General features: G+C 56.2%; 2 protein-coding genes and 1 non-coding gene across 6 annotated transcripts; 2 read left to right on the top strand and 1 right to left on the bottom strand.

Annotated features, from left to right (window-relative positions):
* The first annotated feature begins 1,561 nt into the window (after positions 1-1,561).
* PLEKHH3 (pleckstrin homology, MyTH4 and FERM domain containing H3) lies at positions 1,562-10,341 on the top strand. 4 transcript variants are annotated; one of them, XM_028157234.2, is made up of 13 exons: positions 1,562-2,157; positions 4,116-4,171; positions 4,549-4,628; positions 4,717-4,908; positions 4,995-5,152; positions 5,264-5,384; positions 6,221-6,527; positions 7,103-7,310; positions 7,559-7,686; positions 7,987-8,119; positions 8,311-8,769; positions 9,072-9,263; positions 9,664-10,341. In XM_028157234.2, the coding sequence occupies exons 1-13, from the start codon at positions 1,996-1,998 to the stop codon at positions 9,838-9,840; spliced, it is 2,373 nt and encodes a 790-aa protein (XP_028013035.2). In that variant the 5' UTR covers positions 1,562-1,995; the 3' UTR covers positions 9,841-10,341. The 4 variants fall into 4 exon arrangements, with proteins under 4 accessions (XP_028013035.2, XP_008147561.2, XP_054565602.1 ...); XM_008149339.3 differs by having other exon boundaries at positions 7,559-7,695; XM_054709627.1 differs by lacking the exon at positions 9,072-9,263 and having other exon boundaries at positions 7,559-7,695.
* An 807-nt stretch (positions 10,342-11,148) lies between these two features.
* On the bottom strand, positions 11,149-15,667 carry LOC103293083 (tubulin gamma-2 chain). The gene is made up of 11 exons (XM_008149341.3): positions 15,619-15,667; positions 15,213-15,325; positions 14,858-15,025; positions 14,475-14,543; positions 14,057-14,136; positions 13,282-13,408; positions 12,579-12,665; positions 12,310-12,459; positions 11,735-11,887; positions 11,491-11,652; positions 11,149-11,372 (listed from the first exon to the last, which is right to left on the bottom strand). Exons 1-11 carry the CDS (start codon positions 15,665-15,667, stop codon positions 11,175-11,177), a joined length of 1,356 nt encoding a protein of 451 aa, XP_008147563.1. The 3' UTR covers positions 11,149-11,174.
* A 6,681-nt stretch (positions 15,668-22,348) lies between these two features.
* On the top strand, positions 22,349-22,487 carry LOC129147512 (U4 spliceosomal RNA). Its single transcript, XR_008554879.1, has one exon. It is a non-coding gene; the product is annotated as a U4 spliceosomal RNA (small nuclear RNA).
* The last annotated feature ends 592 nt before the right edge of the window (positions 22,488-23,079 follow it).

The raw sequence follows: 23,079 nt of genomic DNA, 5'->3' as shown, positions 1-23,079 counted from the left end.
GACGGGGCAGAGATTCCCGTTTTGGGTGGGCTTTCGGATGAGATGACCATTTTACAGTTTCTTCTGTAAAATTCTGTTGGTGAAAAGCGGGAGGGGGGCGGGCAAAAAGTTGAGTCGAAGTTTTTCACCTAGGAGAAAATCCCAATTTGCAAATTTCCAGAGTCATTATCCTGGGGGAGGGGAGAGGGGAGGGGACTGTGGTTCTCGTCTAAGGCACCGAGGCTGCCGGGGAGAGAGAGGTTAGACATGGGGAAGAACTTCCCTGCAGCAGGAGCCTGGGACCCAGACCGGGAAGAGAATCTATGGTTGTGGCGTCTCCCTCCCTAGGGAACCTCAGGGCAGACCACGCTCATCTCCGGCCGGGGCAGGCCCGGGGGACCTGCAGAGACAGTCGCCCTGATGCCTTTGGTCTTTGTTTTACACCCTCACGACCGGCAGGATGGTGTTCACGAGCGACACCGCTCCGCAGTTGAATATCCGGTCAGCAAAGCTGCCCCGACCTCTTCAGCCAGCAGCCGGGGGACCTGGGGCAGGAAGGGCGTGGCGTGGCGCGGCAGGGTGGTCTCCGGGTCCCCGCCCCGCTCGGACTCGCCTTCCTTCCCGGAGCCTCCGGCCGGCGGCTGAGACCGAACCACGGCCTCCAGGGCCGTAAACCTCGGAAAGCGCGGAGATGGCGCCGACCCTCAAAAGGTCCCACACCCCAGCCCCAGGGGGGCAACCTGGAACCCTCCGCCGGAGACCGCGGGAATCGCCGCTGAGTCAGCAACGCACGCGCGCGCCCGCAGAGGCCCCGGCCCCCCCGCCCCGCCCCGGCCGCTCAGCGCCTCGGTTAACCCCTTCCTACACGAAACAGCAGAATTCACCCCGAGAGGCCTCCACTCTATCCGAATTCAACAGAATTCCCTGGAATCCCAGGTCACTCTCCCCACAGGAGTTCGCTGAGCTCTGCACTCTAAAATGGGCTTTATTTCCGGCCTAGGTCTGCGCTTGGGAAGGGAGGTGACTCATGTCGAGGAACTGGCCTTCGTTCAGGGCGGAGGGCCCCGCTAGGGCTGTGCCTGCGGCAGGTCGCTGAGGCTCTTTCCTTTCTCAGGGACCCCGAGACCAGACAGGGGGCGGAGGGCAGCAGCCGGGCCAATGCCCTGTGCCCTTGGTTCTCCAAAGCTGCTTCTCCGGAGGGTTTCTACGGTGTAGGTTGGTGAGCCAAGAGTTAAAACGAGAGCTCGAAGGCGGGCTCCCGTGACGTCACCAGCACTCGGGCCGACCTCAGAGACGGGGGCTGGACTCCCTCCGCGCGGCCCCCTGCCTCCCCGGTCCCTGGCCCCGCCCCACTGTCAACAAGCCAGAGGCACGTGATGCAACCCGCCGCCGTTCCAGTGGTTTGATTGGCGGCCGCGCCCGGCGCCAGGCCCAGGGATTGGGCAGAGGAGGCGGTGACGAACATTGGACCCTGCCCTGTAAAGAAGGGAGGAGAGAAAGAAGGGGTGGGGTGGGGTGGGGAGCCGGAGGGGAGGGGACTTGGGAGGCGGGTCCCGGCGCTGTGCTCGCGCCCCTAGCGCGCCAGTCCCCGGGCTGCAGGGAGCGCAACGCGCGCGGCCCGGGCCCCGGCCACCGGACGCTCCACCGGACACGACCCTCTCTGGAGCTTGGACAGCTGCCCACCTGGGACTCTGCACCGGACACTGCCCCCCACAGGGCTGGACACTACAACGGACACTACTTCCCAGCTCCGGACATTGCTCCATCTTTCCCCCTGGGTTCTGGACGCTTTTCCCCCTCCCCCTTCGGGGGCCCAGACACGGAGCCCCCCGCGGGCTCTAGCTAACAACCCCTTGTACCCCAGCGCCAGACACTGCCTCCGCCCCGTTCCCTGCTCCCTTCCCCTCCGCCCGCCTCATCTTTCCCCCGGTTCGGGTCGGAGCACCGCCAGCCTTGCGACCCCCTGCCGCTCGGCCGCCGGCTGCCGGCTCTCCCATCCCCCGGCTGCTCGCCCGGATGCCTCTCCCCGGGGGATTGTGGTGGCTCCTCTGCTGCCGTCGAGGCTTTACTCTTCTGCACCGGGACTACGGGGACGGCGAGCTTAGCGGGGACGGAGACGAGGACGAGGACGAGGAGACCTTTGAACTACGGACCCCAAGTCCAGCGGGCGGCGGGAGGGTAAGTCCTGGGGGTTTGAAGCCTCGGCTCAATCCCTCTCCCTCCCACCGGCCGTCACGCCGGTCCTGCTCCAGACTCCAGCCGAACCCCGCGCTCCAGGCCGGCTGCGGACGGGGGAGAGGTTGTTGCCTCGGGGTCAGGAGTCCCCGGGAGCAGCCCTGCTCGGATGTGCCTGTGGGCCTCGCGCTGGGTGCTGTCCACCTGCTGGGGCCCTGAGGCGGGGAGGCGTCACGCGTGGCCCGACCTGGCCCTGCCTCTCCCGTCCCCGCCGGGCCCGCGTCCCATCCCATCTCCTTCCGCCTCCGCCAGCGCCGAGGAATGTGGCGAGGCCGGCTGGGCGACTCGGACGCCTGGGTCCTCTCCGCTCCGAGGTCGTAAGCGCTGGGCCTAGATGCTCCCTAGGAGCTCCCACCTCAGGGACCTGGGCAAGGGGAGAGCGCCCCTTCAGATTAGGGTCCGTGGCGGGGACCCCACGGAGCGGGAGCTGGGGGCCACAACCCTTGGAGGACCCTTCGTCATTAACCTCAGGACAGAACTCTCGGCCCGCCCCGGTGAGCCTCCTTGGGGATCCGGAGGGGATGGATCTGAGGAACACCCGGCTCCCAGGTTTTGTCGAATCTCCTCGTGGGGAAACTGAGGCACCCTTGGTGTGGGAGATCGCCTTCCCCTGACGTCCCCTCTCTGATCCCCCCCCCCCCCCCCCGCAGACTGGCAACCAGGCTTCCCAGTGCTATGGCCTGGGTCAGGCTCCCATCCCCCGCTCAGGGGTCCCCAGCAGGCCCGGTGGCTCCGTGCCCGTGCCCGAGTGGGGCGGGCTGCGCCGCCGCCAGGGCCGGCGCCAGCACCTGGCGGAGGCGGAGGTCGGATAAATATAGAGGGGGGGGGGAGGGAGACAGGGGACTGCGATTAGGGGAATTGGTCTAAGAGTGGTCAGCACCTGCCCTCTGTGGTGGGGGGGCCAAGAGCCCCTTTCAGACCCTCCAGAAAATGGGTGGGTCTTTTTGCCTTAGGAACACAGGACCCAGGCGTCCCCAAGCTTCTAGGCTGGGCAGGGGCGGCTCTGTGAATCAGGCCATTGCTTCCCTCACGCTCCACCTCCACCCCCCTCCCGGGAGCTTGGGGACAGGTGTCCCTGGCCCCCCCTCCCCCACCTTCCCCTCTTGGCTTTAGCAGTCTTCTCGCAATGGGACGATGGAACCGTTCCTGCCTGACCTGGCTCCTGGATGGGTCTGTGGCCTCTCAGACCCCAGTCTACAGTTGAAGTTCTAAGGCATGGGGGTGGGGGTGGGGGGCCGAGGCGCAAAATCTCCTATGGCATCTCCCCCTGAGAGTGTGTACCATCCCTCAGCCTGGCCAGCCCTTCCTGAGCCCAGCAAAGGGACAGGGTCTCTGGTTACACTGAGTCTCAGTGGCGTCTGTGGAAGGGCATAAGAAGCTCTTGGAGAAAGCCCTAAGCCCTAGACTGAAGGGACCCTCTCCCCTTCATTCACCTCGGCGCCCACGTCCCGCCTGCCCCACCAGCCAGCAAGGGAAAACGAGGGGGAGGGGGTGACTTGGAACCTGCCAGAGCAGAAAGAGACTTCGTCCACCTCTCCCTTTTCAAAGGTCGGGAAGCTAAGGCCCAAGGACTGAAGGGGACATCGAGGTTCCTCTCTTCCATCCCTGGGCAGTTAGTGCTCGACTTGGTATTAGAACCCAGGTCTCCTGACTCCCTGTCCAGTGCTCTTTCTACCCTACCAAACCCCTGATTGCATCTTTGAAGTGCAGCCGAGACAAGGCTTTTTAGCTCCAGCTGTGCTGTAGAAACTGGTGGAGGGGCGGGCCCAGCGGGCTTAGCTAGCTCCATCGCAGTCAGGACCCCACTCCTTGGTTCTTCAGTCCCCTGAGCAGCACTGTCCGGGGGCAGAAGCCGTGAGCATCCCGAGGGGACGGCTCTGACCCTGAGCCTATTTCCCCAGGGCCCCTTGGACGTGACGCTGACTCAGCCTGTGAGGAGCGGGCCGATCTCAGACAGGTGAGCACCTCCTCGGCATCCCATGGTCGGGAGACCCCAGCCCGCAGCCAGGGTCCCCAGGACCCCCAGGACCCCCATCCTCGCCTCCTTCCCTCTCGCGATTGTGCAATAAGGGAGAGTCCTTACGCCGGACGCTGTGGTTTGGCTGGGGTCCCGAGGGGGCGGTCCGGCTGGGGGCGACGGGAGGAAGGGGGGGGTCCGGGCTATTTTTGGTGAGAAGTCAGACCGGCCCAGCAGTTCCCACAGCCTGGGGGAGGGGTGCCCGGCTCGCGAGCAGGCACCCCTTGCTGTCGGGGGGGAACCCCTATTGAGGAGCCCCCTGGAGGCGGGGTGCAGGACCGGCAGCCTCGCCCAACCCTTCCTCCCCTCTGGCCCAGGCTGCAGAGCTGGGAGGAGACGCGGAGCCTCATCCCGGAGAAGGGGCCGCTGGAGGACGACGCGGATGTGGTGGTGAAAGGTGAGGACCCACCTCATGCGTTCTGGGTGCCCCTCAGTCCCCAGGCTCCTGGGGATAACGTCTTCGCCTGCTGGTCCCCTCCCCCCAGGTTGGTTGTACCGCGAGCCCCGCGGACGAGGCGCTCGGCCCTGGTTGCCCCCGCGCCGGGCCTGGTTCGTGCTCACCCGGGACTCCCTGGACCAGTTCAGCAGCAGCGGGAAGGGGGCGCGGCGCCTCGGGAGCCTCGTGCTCACCAGCCTGTGCTCAGTGACCGGCCCGGAGCGCAGGCCCAAGGAGACCGGTGAGACCTTGTGAGAATTCGCCTCCCTCCCTGGGTAGTAGCCCCAGCTGGCCCTGAGGGCTCTCCACGGCCTCTCCTTCCCTCAGGTCTGTGGTTAGTGACCGTGTCTGGCCGGAAGCACAGCGTCCGGCTCTGCTCCCCGCGTCAGGCCGAAGCTGAGCGCTGGGGGGTGGCGCTGCGGGAAGTAATCGCCTCCAAGGCGCCGCTGGAGACCCCCACCCAGCTGCTGCTCAGGGACATTCAGGTAGGAGAGAGGGAACTCCATGGAGAAAGAGGAGGGTGGTGGGCCCAGCAGCTTTCCGGATTCGTGGGGAGCCCCCTTCTCCATCACTGTGACCCTTTCCTCGGCCTCTAGGAGAGTTGCGGGGATCCAGAGGCCGTGGCCCTCATTTACCGACGGAATCCTATTCTGAGGCACACCAGTGGGGCCTTGTATGCCCCACTTCTGCCCCTGCCCTATGGAGTCAGCGCCCCAGGTGAGTGGTGCCAGTGGCCCAGTCCCTTGGATGGGGGATCTGAATGCCTCACCTGAGACCTAGGAGTCCTCAGGGGACCTACCCAGCCCCCCACTTTTTAAAGAAGGAAGCTGAAACCAGAAGCTGAGCAGACGGAGACCCAGGGTGGCAGGGTGGGAAGCCATCACACACGAAAAGGGCCCCCTTCGACCTTTTTTACTTTTTTTAATAGCAAAGGTGGAAATTTATTGAGAAACAAGCACAGACTCCCACGTGGGAAGGGGGAAGAGTCCCCTGACCTTTTCTTATGACGACTGGTGTTCTTTCATGAGTTTTTACCCTGTTTTCTATTCTTTTATCATGCCCTTAAGACCATGCCCTGCTATCTTTCCAAGTGGTGGGAAAGCCACCTCTGTGGGAGAATGTGCTCCCCTCATCCAGCTGTTTCTCCCCAAATGGGAGTAGTGACTGGCCCAGGTCGTCAAGCTGGGGGAGTAAGGGTAGTTGGGAGGAGAACCCTGGTTTTCTGACTCCCAGTCCAGCCTGTTTTCTGGCCCATGGTGATGGCTGTCTGTGCCCAATTACAGAACCTGTGTCCTTTAGTCTATGCCTCTACCTTATTAACTGGAAGTGCAGCTTGAGCAGGAGGGAAGATTCCTGGGGGGCAGGGGTTGAGAGTTTGGCTCTGTGGGGACCATTGCTTTCCCTTCACTCTTCCTGTCGTTCGTACTCTCCCTTCCTTGCCACCCTCTGTTCCTTTGCACCCCCTCTGACCTCCCCTGGTTCATGCTTTCCTCCCAGGGCTCAGCTCTGTGTCCCCTCTCCAAACCGTCCCTCCGCCCCCCGCCCTCCTGCAGGTCCTGGCTACGCACCCTTGCGTGAGGAGGCGGTACGGCTGTTCCTGGCGCTGCAGGCCCTGGAGGGGGCGCGGCGCCCCGGGCCCCTGATGCAGGGTGTACTGCAGACCTGCCGGGACCTGCCCGCGCTCCGCGACGAACTCTTTCTGCAGTTGGCTAAGCAGACCTCGGGCCCCGCGGGGCCCCCCGGGCTCCCTGCTACCCAAGACCCCGCGGCCCTACGGTACTGGCAGCTCCTCACCTGCATGAGTTGTACCTTCCGGCCCGGGGGAGCTGTTCGGGGGCACCTCCTGGGACATCTGGAGAGGTGAGAGGGCTGGGGTGGGGCAGGGCCAAGGCAGGGCGCTATAGAGCTGGGAGAGAATGGCAGGCCTTTCGAAAGGGTTTGGCAGATGGAGAACTTAAACCCGAAGGAGGGAAGGGATTTGCCCAAGGTCAGGGCCGCTGCTAATAGGTACAGTGCCTTTCTGGGAATTACAAGATCACCTCTCACTTGCAGGCGGAGGAATTGCAAAAAGGCGCCTCCTTTGGGCGGAGGGATAGTCAAAAGGGAGCTTTTCCTTGGGGGCTGATGCAGTCCAGCGCCCGGGCTTTTAGGCTGGAAAGCGGAAAGCGGCTGGGTTTCAACCGGAAGAGGGACCTGGGAGACTTTGGGAAGTGGGAGGGGCAGTTAGGAGAGAGCCGCCGGGAAGCCCTTCAGCTCCACACCGAGCGCCAGGGCTAGATGCCGGGGAGCCTGTCGCTGCTTCATGGAACTTAGAATTCGAGGGGAGGGAATCAACGAGATGATTGGGGGGGGGGGCGCGTGTGAAGTAAGAATGTGAGAGGGAGGGGAGAAGGAAAGCCCTCTGAGCACTGACCTGAGGGTTCTCACCAACCCAGGACCGAGCAGGCGCTCCCAGGCTCGGAGCTGGCGGAGTATGCGCGCTTCATCCGCAGAGCGCTGGGCCGGACGCGCGGGCGGGAGCTGGTGCCCTCCCTGGCAGAGATTTCCGCGCTGAGCCGCAGGCAAGAGCTGCTGTGCACTGTGCACTGTCCGGGGGCTGGCGCCTGCCCGGTGGCCATAGACTCCCACACCACGGCGGCGGAGGTAAGGCCGGAGAGAGGCCCCCTGAAACTTCAACCCTTCCTCCCAGCTTCCTACGCGCAGCTCTCCCGGTGCGCGGGCCCCAGGTTTGCCCTGAGTCTGAGAGTCATCATTTGGATCGGGGTGTGTGTGTATGGCAGGACTGAGACTCGAAAGACCCCCTCCAGAGGGATCAGCCCCCCCTCCAGAGGGATCAGCCCCTCCAGCAGTGCTGACAAGACCCCTGAGCGGTCTGACTCTACACCCTCCAGGTTGCTCGAGAGCTGGTGGGGCGGCTGGGCTTGGCCCGAAGTCGCAACGCTTTCGCGCTGTACGAGCAGCGAGGGGCCCAGGAGCGAGCCCTGGCTGGGGGGACTCTCATGGCCGACGTGCTCACCAGGTTTGAGAAGTAAATGTCCAGCCCCAGCCCACCTCTCCGTTAGCCCATCTTCCTCCAAACTTAGGTCGGTCCTTAAGCAAGCCATGAGCGCTTGCCACTTGGCCTGCGTAGTAAAGTTTGCTGGTTCTAAGATGGACCCTGTCCTCCAGCGGTTTGCAGTGGAGTTTCAAACCTCACCTCCGAGGTCCTCTCCGCTCTGGCCCTCCCCACCCCCCTCCCCAAGCTTGGCCCCGTCCCGCCCCAACCCTTGGGGGATGGGAGCTGCCACTGCCTCGCTCAGCGCCGGGGTCTCCATCGCAGTTTGGCGGTGGAGGAAGCCGCGCCGGAAGACTCGCCCGACGCCGGTTGGAAGCTGTGTCTGCGCCTTCACGGGCCTCTGCGCCCCGAGGGGCTGTCCCCGGACGGTCACGAGCTGCCCTTCCTCTTTGAGCAGGTGAGGACTTTAGCATTTACGCCCCCCATTGACCCCCGAGCCTGAACTCCCTGGTTGGGCCATCACCTGTCGGCGTTGTGGCAACCCTGTGGGAGGCTTTCCTCGAACCCAGACCTCAGATCCCTCGCCCCAAGGTGTTGGCACGATGGCCCCGCCGCCGCTGCCTCGCTGATGCCAGTGCCTCCCCGTAGGCTCACGCCCTGCTGCTGCGTGGCCAGCCTCCCCCGCCCGACGACACGCTGCGCGCCCTGGCGGCGCTGCGCCTGCAGAGCCTGCACCGGGACTTCTCCCCGAGGGCGCCCCTGCCGCGCCTGGACCGCTTGCTGCCGCCCCCGACCCCGCCGCGGGAAGACCCTCCGCGCCCGATCCCCAGGCCTCCCCCCTCCGCCGCCCTGCTGGCCGGGGCGATCTGGAGCTCGGGCCTGGCCAAGAGGCGAGCGGAGCGGGCCCGGCGCATTGGGGCCGGCCGCCCGGCGGGAAGCGCGGTCCGAGAGGGAGGAGGTGGCGCCGGCATGGCGGCTGCCGTGCTGGGCGGCTGGAAGCGGCTCCGGGGCATGGGCCGAGCTGAGGCCATGGCTGCCTACCTGGCTCTGGCGGCGCAGTGTCCAGGGTTCGGCGCTGCTCGGTATGAAGTTCTGGAGCTGAGCACGGTGAGGGGGAGAAGGGAGAAGGGGACTCTGGTGGCCCAAGCCCCACACCTTTGCCCCAGAGCCAGAGGCGCCCCCACTGTGGGTCACTGCACTCCCTACACCCAGCACAGCTGTCCATCTCAGACCCCAGGAGTCACTGGCCCTGGGGCCCCCACATCTTGGGAGCTCTAGCCCCTCCTCCACATATTCCCTGTGGTTCATAGGGGGACTGGGAATCGTCCTGCTCTCAGCCATCTCTTCCCACCAAAAATAACGCTGCAGGGTCCTCTCTCTGCACCCTGACTCTGCCTGTCTGTCCCCAGGAGCCTGGTGGGGGTGCTCCACAGAAGCTATGCCTGGGCCTGGGCGCCAAGGCCATGTCCCTCTCCCGCCCCGGTGAGACAGAGCCTATCCACAGTGTCAGCTATGGTCATGTGGCCGCCTGCCAGCTAATGGGCCCCCACACCCTGGCACTGAGGGTGGGAGAGAGCCAGCTCCTCCTGCAGAGTCCCCAGGTGAGCGGGAAAGAGGGGTGTGGACTATTTAACAGAGTGATAAAGGCTACAAAGGAAAGGGTCCTGTGACTGGAGGGGGCCGTGGCAGTATGTAGGATGGTCAGGAAAGTATACTCAAAGAAGGTGGCATCTAAACTAGCCATAGGAAGTTCTACGGGAACAGCATTCCAGTTAGAGGGAACAGCAAGTGCAAAAAGGCCCTGAGATGAGAATGAGCCTAGCGTATTAGAGGAGCACAAAGAAGGAAGTGTGACTGGCACGTAGTGAGTGAGAGAGTGAGGGTGAGGAAGGAAAGCTTGTAGGGGCAGCTCATGTAAGGCCTTGGTTAGGAGCCTGGGTGGAGGATGAGACAGGAGAACCCAGTCGCCACTGTTGTGTTCTGCCCTCTGCCCTTTCTTAGGTGGAAGAGATCATGCAGCTGGTGAATGCCTACTTGGCTAACCCCTCCCCTGAGAGGCCCTGCAGCAGTCCTTCTCCTTCATGCCAAGACCTGCCAGACATCTCCTCTCCCAGCCAGCGCCCGGGCCTGGACGAGCCCCAGGGACACTCTGGCTGTTTGGGGCAGCTGCAGAAATGAGCCTGCCAAGAGGTCACGACCTCCCTTCCATCTCCAGCCTGGATCTGGACTGCTCTGAGATTTGAGGGAACCATGGACCCTTTTAGCCCTGCAGGGACAGGGCATACCCCACACCCAAGGGCTGCAATGGGTGCAGACAATTTTCTAGTTTGTTTCTTAATTTATTTGTAAAAGAGAAGCAAAAAAAAAAAAAAAAAAATCCTTATTTACACAAACCCTTCCTGTGGGAGTTTGTCAGTGGGACGAGTTGGAGCCCCATAGCTCAGAGCTCCACCCCTGGGGACGCCCACACTCTGGGCTTTTACCAGCACTGAGGGAAGTCTGGATACCACAGGGCTCCACCCTCTGTTACTGTCTGGATTTAACCTCTTCCTGGCCAGTATGCTGCCACTGGCCGATGCGTGGGGTAGATAAGAGGGCAGTTGTGGAAGCTGGCAATTACTCTCTCCTCTCCAATGAGTGCACAAAGGTGGCCTCCTGGTGTCCCGGAGGCCAGAGGGCAGTGAGTCATCAGGACTAGCACTGCCCAGTCTCCTACCCTGGTGTCGAGCTTGAAAGGCCTGGTTAGATCCATCTTTGGTGTGCCTGTTGCTTTGCCCTGGAATGGAGAGAAACCTGGGGCAGGATCAGACCCAGGATCTTCTCTGGCACAGATAAAGAGCTTGTCAGGATGGGCTCAGCCCTACTCCTGAGGTCTGTTGCTGCTTTATCAGATCAGATTGAATGGGGTTGATTTCCTGAGGATCTGATACCCTAGGGCACTGTGAGTCCCAGATTTCCTGTCCTACTCAGAATGCTGGCCCTCCTTCAGTAGTCCTTACAGCCTCATCCCTGAGTAAAGGAGGCTGGGGCAACATTCATCCACCCTGGGGTAGGAGCTTAGGCATGGAGGAGATAGCAGACCTCAGTAATCAGTCCTCTGTACAGTCTTGAGAGTAGGACTAACTCCAGTGGAACAGCCTAGTTCTAGGCAAAGGATGTTAAGGGAAACAGACACACTAAGACCTGGACTAAGTGGAAGAAGGTAGAGCAGGTAAAGGTCACCCTAACCCAGTACCTGGGCACTGCGAGGGGACATGGAGGGCCCTTCCTCATCCCTATGGTCACAGACCAAAACCTGATTATGTTCACAACCAAGCCTTAATATTTTATTAGGTGTAAACAAGCACATCAAAGGTTAGGGCATGGGAGAGGGAGTAGGACTAGCTTCTGGGCTGGAGAGGAACCTTAAAAGGGTTGCTGGTGAAGGGATTGTGGGTGAAGGGAATGTGGGACAGAGAGACCGGCATGATGGGAATGGTGCTTACTATCCAGGGGGGCGGGGAGGGAGGAAGTCACTGCTCCTGGGTGCCCCAGGAGATGTAGTCTGGCCGCGTGGCTGCATGGTACTCATCGATGAGTTCCTGCACAACCTCCCTGGATCTGTCCAGTTCATCAAAGTTCTCCTTGAAGATGTCCTCCTTCCGGAACTGCTCCAGGAAGGCCTCCCGCTTCCGCAGCTTGTCGTACTGCTGGCAGGAACTTTCAAACAGCTGAAAGAGAGAAACCTCCGTGACGGGAGCCAGTGCAGGGTAGGGAGGTTGGAATAGATGGGGAGAATGATGAAGGGGCTGGTGGAACAGCGGCCAAAGACCAGGAGACGAGCCTCACCGAGGAGATGCTGGTGTGGTTGGCCATCATGAGCCCACTGACGCGGTGGGCAGAGGGCAGGTAGGGAGACTTCCTGGACAGGGCCACCTGGATGCTGGCGGGGCCCCAGGGGATAAAGCTGGCCAGCTTCCGTTCCCGGATCCTCTGCAGGCTCTTGTGGACCTGGGGTGGGCACAGGGGTGGTGGTGGTCGCCTCTCCTCTACCCCTGCCGGTTCCAGGGTGGAACGAAGGGGCCTCACCTACCTGAGTGGGATCCACCTCCCCCTGGATGATGTTGAGGATGGCGATGTAGCAGTGGTTGGTCTGCCGGTCCCGGCCCGTGGACACCATCACGTTCTTGGGCTGCAGCAGCCGCCTCATCACATCCAGGACCGTGGTCTTCCTCACACTGGCCACCTGAGGGGACAGTGGGCCACAGGGACCAGGCCAGCACTCAGGGCACAGCCCACAGATGCACGGACAGAGAAGAGTAGGCAACACATGTCCCCCACCAGACTCGGGGCAGTATGGCCTCTTTGGCGAGTGTCTTTAGATTCAGGCCTCTACTGAGCCTCTGCTGTGGGATCGGGAATCTGAGCCAACCTCAGCTCAGCAAACTCATGCCCCTGAGCAGGAGCATAAGTCGATCCCATACAGCCAGACCCTGCAGGGAGCCAAAGGCAAGGGACAGAGGAGAGCAAGTCAGCAAGGAAGTCTGAGAGTCTGTGCCAGTCCCCGAGCACAGCGCCTCGTGGGGCAGCAGGGAAAAGAGGAAGGCTAGGTGAGAGGTTTCTGGGCCCAGGGCCAGCTGGGCCTGAGACACTGAGGGCTGTTCTTACCGACTGGTCCGTGGTGAGGGGGGTGTAACCCGTCATGAGGAAGTGGAGCCGTGGTGTGGGAATGAGTGAGGCGATGAGGCCGATGAGGTCGTTGTTCATGTAGCCAGGGTAGCGCAGGGTGGTGGTGCTGGCTGACATGATGGTGGACACCTGGGGACAGGGATGCCATGTCATGGGTCTTGGACTGGTTGGGGGGTTCTCCCTTCCCCAGACAAGTGTTCCAGTAGGAAGGGGTTCCAGTCCAAAGGAATTCAGAAGTAGCGGCTCACCAGCTGGTTGATCTGGGAGAAGGATGGGTTCTGGATGTGCAGGCGGTCTGTGGCGATCCGGTTCAGGGCAGTGTTGTCCAGCACCACCTGGGGGAACAGAAGAGGGTCACAGCACCTTTTTGAGGAGAAAGGGGGCAGAGAAATAAGTTATTAGTTTATCCCCCCTCTAAAGTCCAAAACCAGGAAGTAAGTGTGTTATTTTTAAAAGAATGTACTGTTTCTGGGGCATCCTGAGACACTTTTCTACCACCCAGTGCAGTCAACAAATATTTGATTACCCCCATGTGCCATGCACTGAGCCTGGCTCTGGAGATACCAAGGGAGTAAACAGGCATGGTCTTCCCCCTCGCCCAGTCTACAGTCTAGTGGAGGGACACTGACATTAAATATAAAACAACAGTAAAAGTATAGTTACTGCCTGAAATATGCACAAAGGCATTTGACCTTGACTGAGTGGTCAGGAAGGTTTATGCTAACAAAGTGACCTTTGTGCTGAAAATTTAAAGCATGAGTAGGCATTAAATAAGGGGGACACGTGAGGGATTGTAAGCAACTTGGGATCTGGTCCTTATTTCATAATTTGGGCTATGAGGTATGGATTTGCTGGTCATCTGTTCTCTGAGCTGGGGCTCAGGAAGGGCAGGTGTATGTGTCTCCTGGTTTGGGAGATGAACCCAACCCCCGTTTCCTCCTCTATGCTCACCACACAGTCCGCGTTCTGGGTCAGCCTCTTGAGTGTGAGCAGTGAGTTGTAGGGCTGGACCACCACGTCGCTCATCTCGTCCTGGTTGGGAAACACTGAGTATGTCTGCACCAGCTTCTTGGGGTACCTGAGAGTGAGGAAGAAGGAAAGGGGAAGGTAGCACCATCACTGCCCAGCTCTGTCTGTTCTGGGGATAACGGGCCATTCCTTTCCAAGTGCCTCCAAATTCTTACACAAAAGGGTGAGGGCAGAACTGAGTCTTAAGAGCCCAGGAGCCACAAAAGATAAGCCTCGCCCAGCCAGTGTGGCTCAGTGATTAAGCATCAACTCATGAACCAGAAGGTCACAGTTTGATTCCCTGTCAGGGCACATGCCCGGGTTTCTGGTTCTATCCCCAGTAGGGAGCCTCCAGGAGGCAGCCAATCAATGATTCTCATCATTGATGTTTCTATCTCTTCCTCTCTCTGAAATCAATAAAAACATATAAAAAAATCAATAAGCATATCCTCGAGTGAGGATTAAGAAAAGAAAGAAAAAAAAAAAGGATAAGCCCAAAGCATCAAATTCTGTAGTTGCCCTCCTCTCCCTAGGTAAACACCCCTCCCAGGAGTTACTGTTTGCGAGATGTTCCCTGGGTGGCCAGGCTCTGTTCCTACCCAGGACTCAAAGACTAGTTGCAAGTCTTCCAGTCCACGAGGAAAAAAGTGATTAAATAAAAGAAAGACATGACCCAGGGAGCCAGAGCTAATGCCCTCTTCCCAAACACAGGCTTTACCTGTCATTCAGCCGCTCCAGGAGGTAGGAGCCCAGGCCAGAACCCGTCCCCCCAGCGATGGAGTGACACAGCACAAAGCCCTGCATATGAAGGAGAGAAAGGCAGTCTCCAGGGATCTGGAAGAGACTTCAGGCTGCTCTCATTCCCCAGTCCCAACACACTCCTGTCTCAAGCCTTCCTCTGTGTCCATTCAGGCTGAGGCTCCTTGGGAAAGACGACTCATACCTCAGAAGCCGGTGCATCCAGATTAGGATCTCCTTGAGGACAAGGACTTTGTTTACCTCAATATCTCACATCAGATGCTCAATAAATGAGTTTTGACTCTCATTGCCCCCATCCCACCACCTGTGCAGGACGGACATTTCCCCAGCACTTTTCAACCTTTTTGTTTTTTTCCTTCAGTGGGGCAAAACCTCACCTCTAGGCTGTCACTTCCATCTGCTTCTCGATCTATGATGTCAAAAATATCTTCATGGATTTTCTCACCCTGCATTGAGACATGGGAGGGAGGGTCAGGATGAGGATTCTGGAGAGCATCACTTTTCAGCACCAAAAATGCTACCCAGGGACACTGCTGCCACCCGCAAGCACAGCCTCAGCTGTGGCCCTCAACTCAGAAAAGCTACTTTGCAAATAATTTGCACAGTTTGCATAAACCTCTCCCAGGCTATCCCTCTGGTCAGGGCATCCCTTTGTCTCCTTTTTATTGTTAATTTAGTCTAATTAGATCCCCAGGCTGCTTGAGCCGGCCTTGCCTAAGGGAGGGAACATCAAAGGTTCCTGGGATGACCATCTGCATACCTGGGAGAATCCACTGGCCCAGTTGTTGCCAGCTCCTCCTCCATGCTCTGACAGGTAGATGTTCTCTGGGTTGTAGAGCTTGGCATAGGGGGAGTTGAGGATGGAGTGGATCACCCGGGGCTCCAGGTCCAGCAGCACAGCCCTGGGGATGTAGTGCTCATCGTCTGCCTGACAAAGGGAGTCCAGGAGGGGGCCCACTCAGCAAAGGCCTGCCCAGTCCCCCGTCCTCCCAACTCTGGCTCCTGCCTGCCCTCCCTCCTCAAGCCAGCAGTCCTGGCCCCTGTGCCCAGCAGGATTTCCCAGGACCAGGCTGTTACCCTTGCCTTCAAGCCCCCTGGCCACCTCGCTGGAGCACCTGGTAGAAAAAGACGTCCTTGCGGTCAGTGCCCTCAGTGGCGAATTCCTCCACGATGCCCTCGGGGCTGATCCCATGCTCTGCGCACAGTTGTTTCCAGAACTCGAACCCAACTGGGGGATGGGGAGAGATGCTGGGTCTGCTAGAGTCATAGGCCTCAGCAGCCCAGGGTTGGGCACATAGGCTGTCACACTCAGAGGCTAGATCCAAAACCCCGGTCTGGGAGCCTGCACAGCCCAGGGCTGGAAGCGTAGCTCTGGGGCTGGGGCTGGTTCATCATGCGCAGTAGGGCGGGGGTGGGGGGGCGTCATGGGAGGGAAAGGACAACAGAAGGATGCCAAGCACTCGAGTGGGACCCAAAGAGGCAGAACCCTAGACTGGAGGGGCCCGGCGCGCGCTCGCTCACTCTGGTTGCCGCACTGGCCCAGCTGCAGGGTGATGATCTCCCGGGGCATCGCTCTTCAGACGCGGGCGCGCCAGCCCGGCCCGGAGGGAGTCGCGGCACAGACGGAAGCCTGGCAGCCGGACACGCAGGACGTGGGGAGCGCGCGCTCTCTTCGTCTTTTGACGCGGGTGCTCGGTTTGCGCGTGTGCAGTGCAGGTCTCCACGTGGCCAGCGGGCCGGGATGCCCAACCTGGGCATCATTAACCCCACAACACTTGCAGCTGGAATGCGGCACAGGCGCATAGTGAGGCCACGCCTCCTCCTGCCCACCCAACCTCAGCTCTGCGCCTGCGCGGTGAGACTAGCCAGGGCTGCAGGGATGCGCCTCTGGTGCAGGGCAGGGGGAAGGATGGAGGGGGGGGGGAGGGCGGGCGAAGGTTTGCGCGGGGAGCGGAGGCCCAGGTGTGTGGGGTCAGCTGCGCTGTCTAGATAGGTCAGCGGCTCTGCTAGTTGGAGGGGCTGGATTCGAGGCAATGTTCTTTAATTTTTATTTTTTAAATTAAATATACCTAACATGAAATTTGCCATTTTAATAATTTTAAATGTATAATTTATGGCATAAAGTACATTCAGATTATTCTGTAACTATCACTACCGTTCAAGTCCAGAATGTTGTCATCGTTTCAAACTGAAACGCTGTACTCATTAAATAACCCAACCCAAATCACCATTCTACTTTCTGCCTCTATGATTTTTGACTAGTCTAGGTATCTCATACAAGTGGGATCATACAGTGTTTGTCCTTTTGTGTCTGGCTTATTTCACCTACCATAATGTCTTTAGGGTTACTCCATGTTGTAGCATGTGTCAAAATTTCATTCCTTTTTAAGGCTGTATAATATTCCCTTGTATGTATGTACCACATTTTGTGTTTATCCATTCATCTGTTGCTATGGACATGGGTGTACAAATATCTGAGTCTCTGCTTTCAGTTCTTCTGGGTCTATACCCAGAAGTAAAATTACTGAATTATATGGTAATTTCATGTTTAATTTTTTGAGCAATTGCCATACCATTTTCCACAGTGCTGCACCATTTTACATTCCCACCCGCAATGCACAAGGGTTCCAGTTTCTCCACATCCTTGACAATGCTTGCTACTTAATGTTCTTTGTGTTTTGTTTGGTTGTTTTAATTCTCACCAGAGGACATTTTTTCCATTGATTTTTCAGAGATAGTGGAAGGAAGGGAGGGAAGAGGGGAGAAGGAGAGAGAAACATCGATGTGAGAGAGATACACCAATTGGTTGCCTCCCACACACGCCCCCACTGGGGCTGGAACCTGCAACCCAGGTATGTGCCCTTGGTCGGGAATTGAACCCGAAACCCTTCTGTGCTCGGGAGCCACACTGGCCAGGGCTTTTTTTTTTTTTTTTTAATAGCTATCTTAATAAGTGTAAAGTGGCATCTCATGTGGTTTCTATTTTATTATTTTTTAAAATATATTTTATTGATTTTTTACAGAGAGGGATAGAGAGTTAGAAACATCGATGAGAGAGAAACATCGATCAGCTGCCTCTTGCACACCCCCCACTGGGGATGTGCCCGCAACCAAGGTACATGCCCTTGACCGGAATCGAACCTGGGACCTTTCAGTCTGAAGGCTGATGCTCTATCCACTGAGCCAAACCGGTTTCGGCTATTTTATTATTTTTTAAAATATATTTTTATTGATTTCAGAGAGGAAGAGAGAAATAGAAACATCAATGATGAGAGAGAATCATTGATCGGCTGCCTCCTGCATACCGCTGGCATGTGCCCTGACCAGAATGGAACTGTGACCTCCAGGTTCACAGGTCGATGCTCAACCACTGAGCCACGACGGTGGGACTAATTTCCACTTATGAGCACAATTCAAGTTGATTGTTCTTTCATTAGTAACCTTTGGAATTGCCTGTTCATATCCTTTGCCCATTTGTTTTTCTTTTCTCTTTTTCTTATTTATTGATTTTTTTCGGGAGACACAGAGAGATTGGTTGGTTCCACTTATTTAAGCATTCATTGGTTGATTCTTGCATGTGCCCTGACCCGGGATGGTGTATGGGGATAGTGCTCTAACCCACTGAGCTAGGTAGGGAGCCAGGGCTGCCCATTTTTCTATTTTTGTAGCGTGAGCCATCCTTTCCTTCTGTTGTGCACGGGAAATATACCTTGTTAAAGAAACCTCCCCCTCTCCCAGCATCCTAAAGCTGTCTTCTCCCAAAAGTCCCCTCGCGCTTTCCCTTGTTGCCTGCAGGCCTTTAGTTCACCTGGAGCTTATCTGCAGGCTCGCTGTAAGATAAGGATCTTCTTTATCTTTTCCATATGGAGGCCAATTGTCTCGGAACCAATTACTGAAGTGTCGTCTCCCCGTCCTCAGAACACTCCCAGCCTCGCCCCAGGTGGGCCGCCCGTGGCTCCGCTGGGCTCTGACCGTCCCCGTCTGGCTGGCTGGCTCCCGGAACCGCTGCAGAAGCTCTGGCGAAAGCACCACCGCCAAGAGTCAGGCTCAGACGTGGTTTTTTTGGTTTTGTTTTGTTTTGCTTTTGCTCTCTCTCTTTTTATGAGAAGTCGGCCGCCTTCCAGAGCCGGCTGCCAGGAACCCTCGGGGCTTCTTTAGACGGAGCGGCTCCGGCTCGCCCCACGCCCCGCCCTCCCCCGGCCTCCGCTCAGCTTCCCTCCCCGCTCCGCCCGCGGGCCTCCCGGGCCGCCTCCTCCCGCTCCGGCCCGGCCGTCCGAAGACCCCGAGGGCCCGGGGGAGGCCGGCGGCTTCGCCCTTTCAGGGAGGGTCCGACCGCTTCCTTTGAAGTTTGAGGGTGGGCCGGGCGCTCCAAGGCTGTCCTGGCGGCTCCCCTCCCCCGCCGGGGCCGCGCCTTCGGGGCCGGCGGTCCTGGGGCTGTGCCAGGCCCCTCTCTGAGTCTGCCAGGTGAAGAGGAAGACTTGGGAGATGAGAGTCACCTTGCCAGGCCTCCCTCCTGGTGGTGAGTCGGGAACGGCTGCTTGCTTCCTGGAGAAGAAGAAGCCGTAAGCAGTTTATGAACACTTGGGAAACACGAGGGTTTAATTTCAGCCTTTTCTTAGGATTAATACCAGTGCCTTGCTCCTCCTTCTCGTTTCCCAGAAGTGGTAAAACATCCTTCAAATCCCAGTTTATGGGCAAACAGGTTAGGACGCGTGAATTTATCTGAGTTGGAGAAGTTGCAGGGTAAGTTTCCCTTAGGAAGCCAACTCTGAGGAGCTGGAGGCTCCTCCTCTGGAGACAGGGTTTGGAGACGGAGGCTTACGGACATTAGGAGAGCTGGACAGAAAGGCTCCTGGTCACCAGCAAACTGGGTTTTCCATTTCTGCTGAGAGCTGACCAGTGCGCATCTGTTCAAGGAGATGAGCACCTAGCTCCGTGCCAGACTCAGAGACAACACTCAATACATATTAGCCCTAGTTATGATTATCACTGGATGCAGTCGGACCTGAAGAATAGCTTGGCTGCTCTCACTGATGAAGGCTCTTAGGCAGAGTTAAAAGCAAAATGAGTGGTTGCTTTAAATAAATGTTAAAAAATTAAAACCTAATTATTTGTCACCATCCTACAGATATCCAACTTCATTGAGGTGTAGCAAAAGGCCCAGGTTCCTGATCTCACTCATGGGTTTCAGATCCAGGGTCTCAAGGTCATGACCGGCGACTTGATTATTGAGTAGTCTGCCTCTAATATAAATTAGCGTTTGTGAACTAAACAAGTTGATGAAATGGCCTAAGCCAGTGGTCGGCACACTCATTAGTCAACAGAGCCAAATATCAACAGTACAACTATTGAAATTTCTTTTGAGAGCCAAATTTTTTAAACTTAAACTTCTTCTAACACCACTTCTTCAAAATAGACTCACCCAGGCCACGGTATTTTGTGGGAGAGCCACACTCAAGGGGCCAAAGAGCCGCATGTGGCTCGAGAGCCGCAGTTTGCCGACCACGGCCTAAGCCTTTATTTCCAGGTTGAAAAAAACAACACACAAAACATTATTTTGGCTGCACCTTCATTTCTAGCCTTTCCTGCACACCTGGTCTGCAGTATGTCAGGAGCTCAAGAATGTTGGAGTTGTAAGGAGGCAGAGGTGTGAGGTAGGGAAATGAGGATGTGCCTTAGGAAATGGGAGGAAGAGAGTTAGTTAAAGCAGCTCTTGATCTTGAAACTGGGGTCCTATACAATAGGGAGTTTCGAAAGGAAGCCCAGGAAAATGTCAAACCATGAAAGTGAAGAGCTGAAGCTCTTTATGCGAAGGAAGTTATGCTAAATTCACATTTTGGTTATGAAATAGAACAAAACAGGCTATTTAAAAAATATTTATAATATCTAGTGTTAATGAGGATTTTGAGAAGTGGGTGCTTTTATATACTATGTTTATGCATTGTTGGTCGTCATATAAATGGATACATTCTGGAGGATAAATTGGCCGTTCTCTTGATATGTACAATGCACATAACCTTTGACGCAGTAATTCCACTTGGAAGGAGCCATTTGTAAGAAATATAAAGTGAAACTCTCATTGGCCTGGAAAGTTGGACAACATATGGTAGGTGACAAAAATAAGTTACAGAACAATGTGCATGGTCTCATCCCTTATGACAAAACAAAAATGAACGTATTTTTGGCCCTAACCAGTTTGGCTCAGTGGATAGAGCGTCGGCCTGTGGACTGCAGGGTCCCGGGTTCGATTCAGGTCAAGGGCATGTACCTTGGTTGCAGGCACATCCCCAGTAGGGGGTGTGCAGGAGGCAGCTGATCGATGTTTCTCTCTGTCCCTCTCTCTTCTTCTCTGTAAAAAATCAATAAAATATATTTAAAAAAAAAAGAAAAGAAACTATTTTTGAGTATATGTGGGAGGGGAAAAAAAAAAAGAAAGAAAGGTGTGTGCTGAAGGAACTGATGGAATGGAAGAAGCAGCATGTATCCAGGCCAGATGTGGAGGAAGACATGCTGAGTTTAGGGTGAACAGGCAGTGAATTGGAGAAGTCAGCAAAGACCAGACCTGGATGTGCCTTGCAGAATGGGAAGCTGTAGAAGGATCCTGACCAGAGCTGGGACAGAATCAGAATTTCACTTTATTATTATTTTTAAATATATATATATATTTTTTTATTTTTTTAATATATTTTTATTCATTTCAGAGAGAGGAAGAAAGAGGGAGGGATAAAAACATCAATGATGAGACAGAATCATTGATCGGCTGCCTCCTGCACGCCCCCCCACTGGGGACTGAGCCCGCAGCCCGGGCATGTGCCCTGACCAGAATCGAACTGTGACTTCCTGGTTCATGTGTTGACACTCAACCACTGGCTGGGCAATACTGGCTGGGCAAGATTTGCATTTTAGAATGATCCCTCTGGCATCATTGAAACAGGCATGGCTTGAGTGAAGCAAGAGGCCAAGTTACCAGCCAGGCCTGAAGTAAAGAGGGCCCTGGGCAAGGATGGAGAGGAGTGGACAGGTTCTAGAGACACTGAGTGGGGAGAATCTATAGGAGTTCAAGATGACCGAACATGTAGTGGGGGTAAGGGAGAGGGAAGAGTCAGAGCTGATAGATGTCAATCTTGGGATGTTGGGTGAAGGTAGGGCCATTTACTGCGACATAGGGAATTCAGAAGGAACATGTATGCACCCGAGTTGGAGAAGCCTGGTGGAGGTAGGAGACCAGTAGGCCACAGATACACAGGCCCAGAGCTAAGGGGGGAGGTCTAAGTGGAGAGCCAGCCGTAGCCAAGTGGCAGTTAAAGCCATCGGGAGAATGAATGGTGTGGGATGGCCCTGTATTGGAAGAAGACTGGAATAAAACCCAACAGAATACAACACTTAAGGGGTAGAAAGAAAAATGCAAGAGCAGCCCTGGCCGGTGTTGCTCAGTGGTTGGAGCATTGGCCTGTGCACCGCCGAAGGATTGCAGGTTTGATTTCCTGCCCCTGGTTGGGGCGCATGCAGGAGGCAACCAGGTGATGTGTCTCTCTCTCACATGGATGTGGTGTTTTTTTTTCTCTCTCTCTCTCCCTGAAGAGAAATGAAAAAAGAAAAAAAGAAAAAGCAGGAGCAAGCAAAAAAACAAACAACAGAACAGAGGAAACACTAGTGCATAGTGAGGGTTGATTGCTTACCTCCTTCTTTCCTGGCAGAACCTGGATTTTGTTCTGCACTTCACCCTTCCAGCAGTGAATCCTCATTAATCCAACCCAATGTGGTTATCACAGTTTTCTTGCCAGGGGCTGCTTTAGGAGGGGGCATCCGATGCAATTCAGGTCCATGAAATATGAGGAAAGACTGCTGGGGGCTCACAGGTTAAAAGAGACAGACAGGAAGAGACACACTCTTCTTCAGCTGCCTGTTGTCACTTTTGGATAGGGCACTTAGAACTGCTGCCACTGCTGTCTTTTAACTGCAGAGAGCACCTCGGGGATGAACCATCACGCTGGGGTTGGTAAGAGCAGAAAGATGTAGGGTACTTGGGTCCCTGAGGACACTGCTGAGCCATCAGATTAATCAGCCCTGGAGATGCCCCCTATCTGGACCTCTTAGAATGTGGGATATGGCTCAGCCATGTTTCCTTATGGCGTGAGCCAGTGGTTTTCAACCGGTGTGCCACAAGAATGTTGAAAACAGGCAATGCCTGACTATTTAGTCAGGAGCACTGACCCCTTTTCCCTTAGACTGTTAAATAAAACAATTACAAAGCTTTGTGCAGTGGCAATACTGTTAGCCAATGAGGTTTATCCAAGGCGCGATTATTGCTAATTGAAAGAAAAAGATAATACAACCGCCAACACAACAATAGCTGTCTGGTGTGAATGAATCAAAATTATACCAATTTTCTCCTCAGATTGGCAAAAAATATATTTTTCTGGTGTGCCACAGAATTTTACTAATTACTTTATGTATGCTATGAGATGAAAATGGTTGAAAATCACTGGTTAAAGCTATTTCATTTGGACTCTTAATTTTTTACTTATAGCTGAAGACACAGGCATAGAGAAGGCTAGTGCAGAAGTCTAGGAAGGAGAAGTTTCCAAAGAGGTGGCATCAAAGACCGGAGGGAGATGGAATAAGATGGAGATGGAAAAGGAACCTGTGAATATGGGTGAACATGGTGACTTTGGTGAGGATAGTAACCCTGGGCCCTGAGAGAAAAAAACAGATTCCACGAGGTTACTTACCCTGACACATAGTTGGCACTAATGGAGATTTGAGGAATCATAAAATAGAGACATGAATGGAAAATAAGGAGGTGAACAGGGACTATATAGACTTTAAAATGGGGGTTTTAATCTGGGGCCCACAGATCCCCTCCAAAGATCTACGGGTAAAGTGCAGGGGATCCATTAATTTAAATGAGGAAACATTTTGATTGTTCACTCACCACCAACTAAAATGTAGCCTTCAATTAGAACTGTAGGCAGCACACTT

Source organism: Eptesicus fuscus, chromosome 20 (genome assembly GCF_027574615.1).
Source record: "Eptesicus fuscus isolate TK198812 chromosome 20, DD_ASM_mEF_20220401, whole genome shotgun sequence".
NCBI lineage: Eukaryota > Metazoa > Chordata > Mammalia > Chiroptera > Vespertilionidae > Eptesicus > Eptesicus fuscus.
This window is presented reverse-complemented; position numbering and strand designations above follow the sequence as displayed.

What these genes read in the sequence shown, in the direction of transcription:
- LOC103293083 (XM_008149341.3), bottom strand. Translation starts at nt 15,667, where the DNA reads ATGCCCCGGGAGATCATCACCCTGCAGCTGGGCCAGTGCGGCAACCAG. An exon ending in AGGACGTCTTTTTCTACCAG is followed by an intron (nt 15,026 to 15,212) that starts GTGCTCCAGCGA and finishes TCCCTTTGTCAG; the next exon opens with GCAGACGATGAGCACTACAT. An exon ending in TCTCCCAGATCAACCAGCTG is followed by an intron (nt 12,460 to 12,578) that starts GTGAGCCGCTAC and finishes CCCTGTCCCCAG; the next exon opens with GTGTCCACCATCATGTCAGC.
- PLEKHH3 (XM_008149339.3), top strand. Translation starts at nt 1,996, where the DNA reads ATGCCTCTCCCCGGGGGATTGTGGTGGCTCCTCTGCTGCCGTCGAGGC. An exon ending in AGCGGGCCGATCTCAGACAG is followed by an intron (nt 4,172 to 4,548) that starts GTGAGCACCTCC and finishes CCTCTGGCCCAG; the next exon opens with GCTGCAGAGCTGGGAGGAGA. An exon ending in CGCGGATGTGGTGGTGAAAG is followed by an intron (nt 4,629 to 4,716) that starts GTGAGGACCCAC and finishes CCCTCCCCCCAG; the next exon opens with GTTGGTTGTACCGCGAGCCC.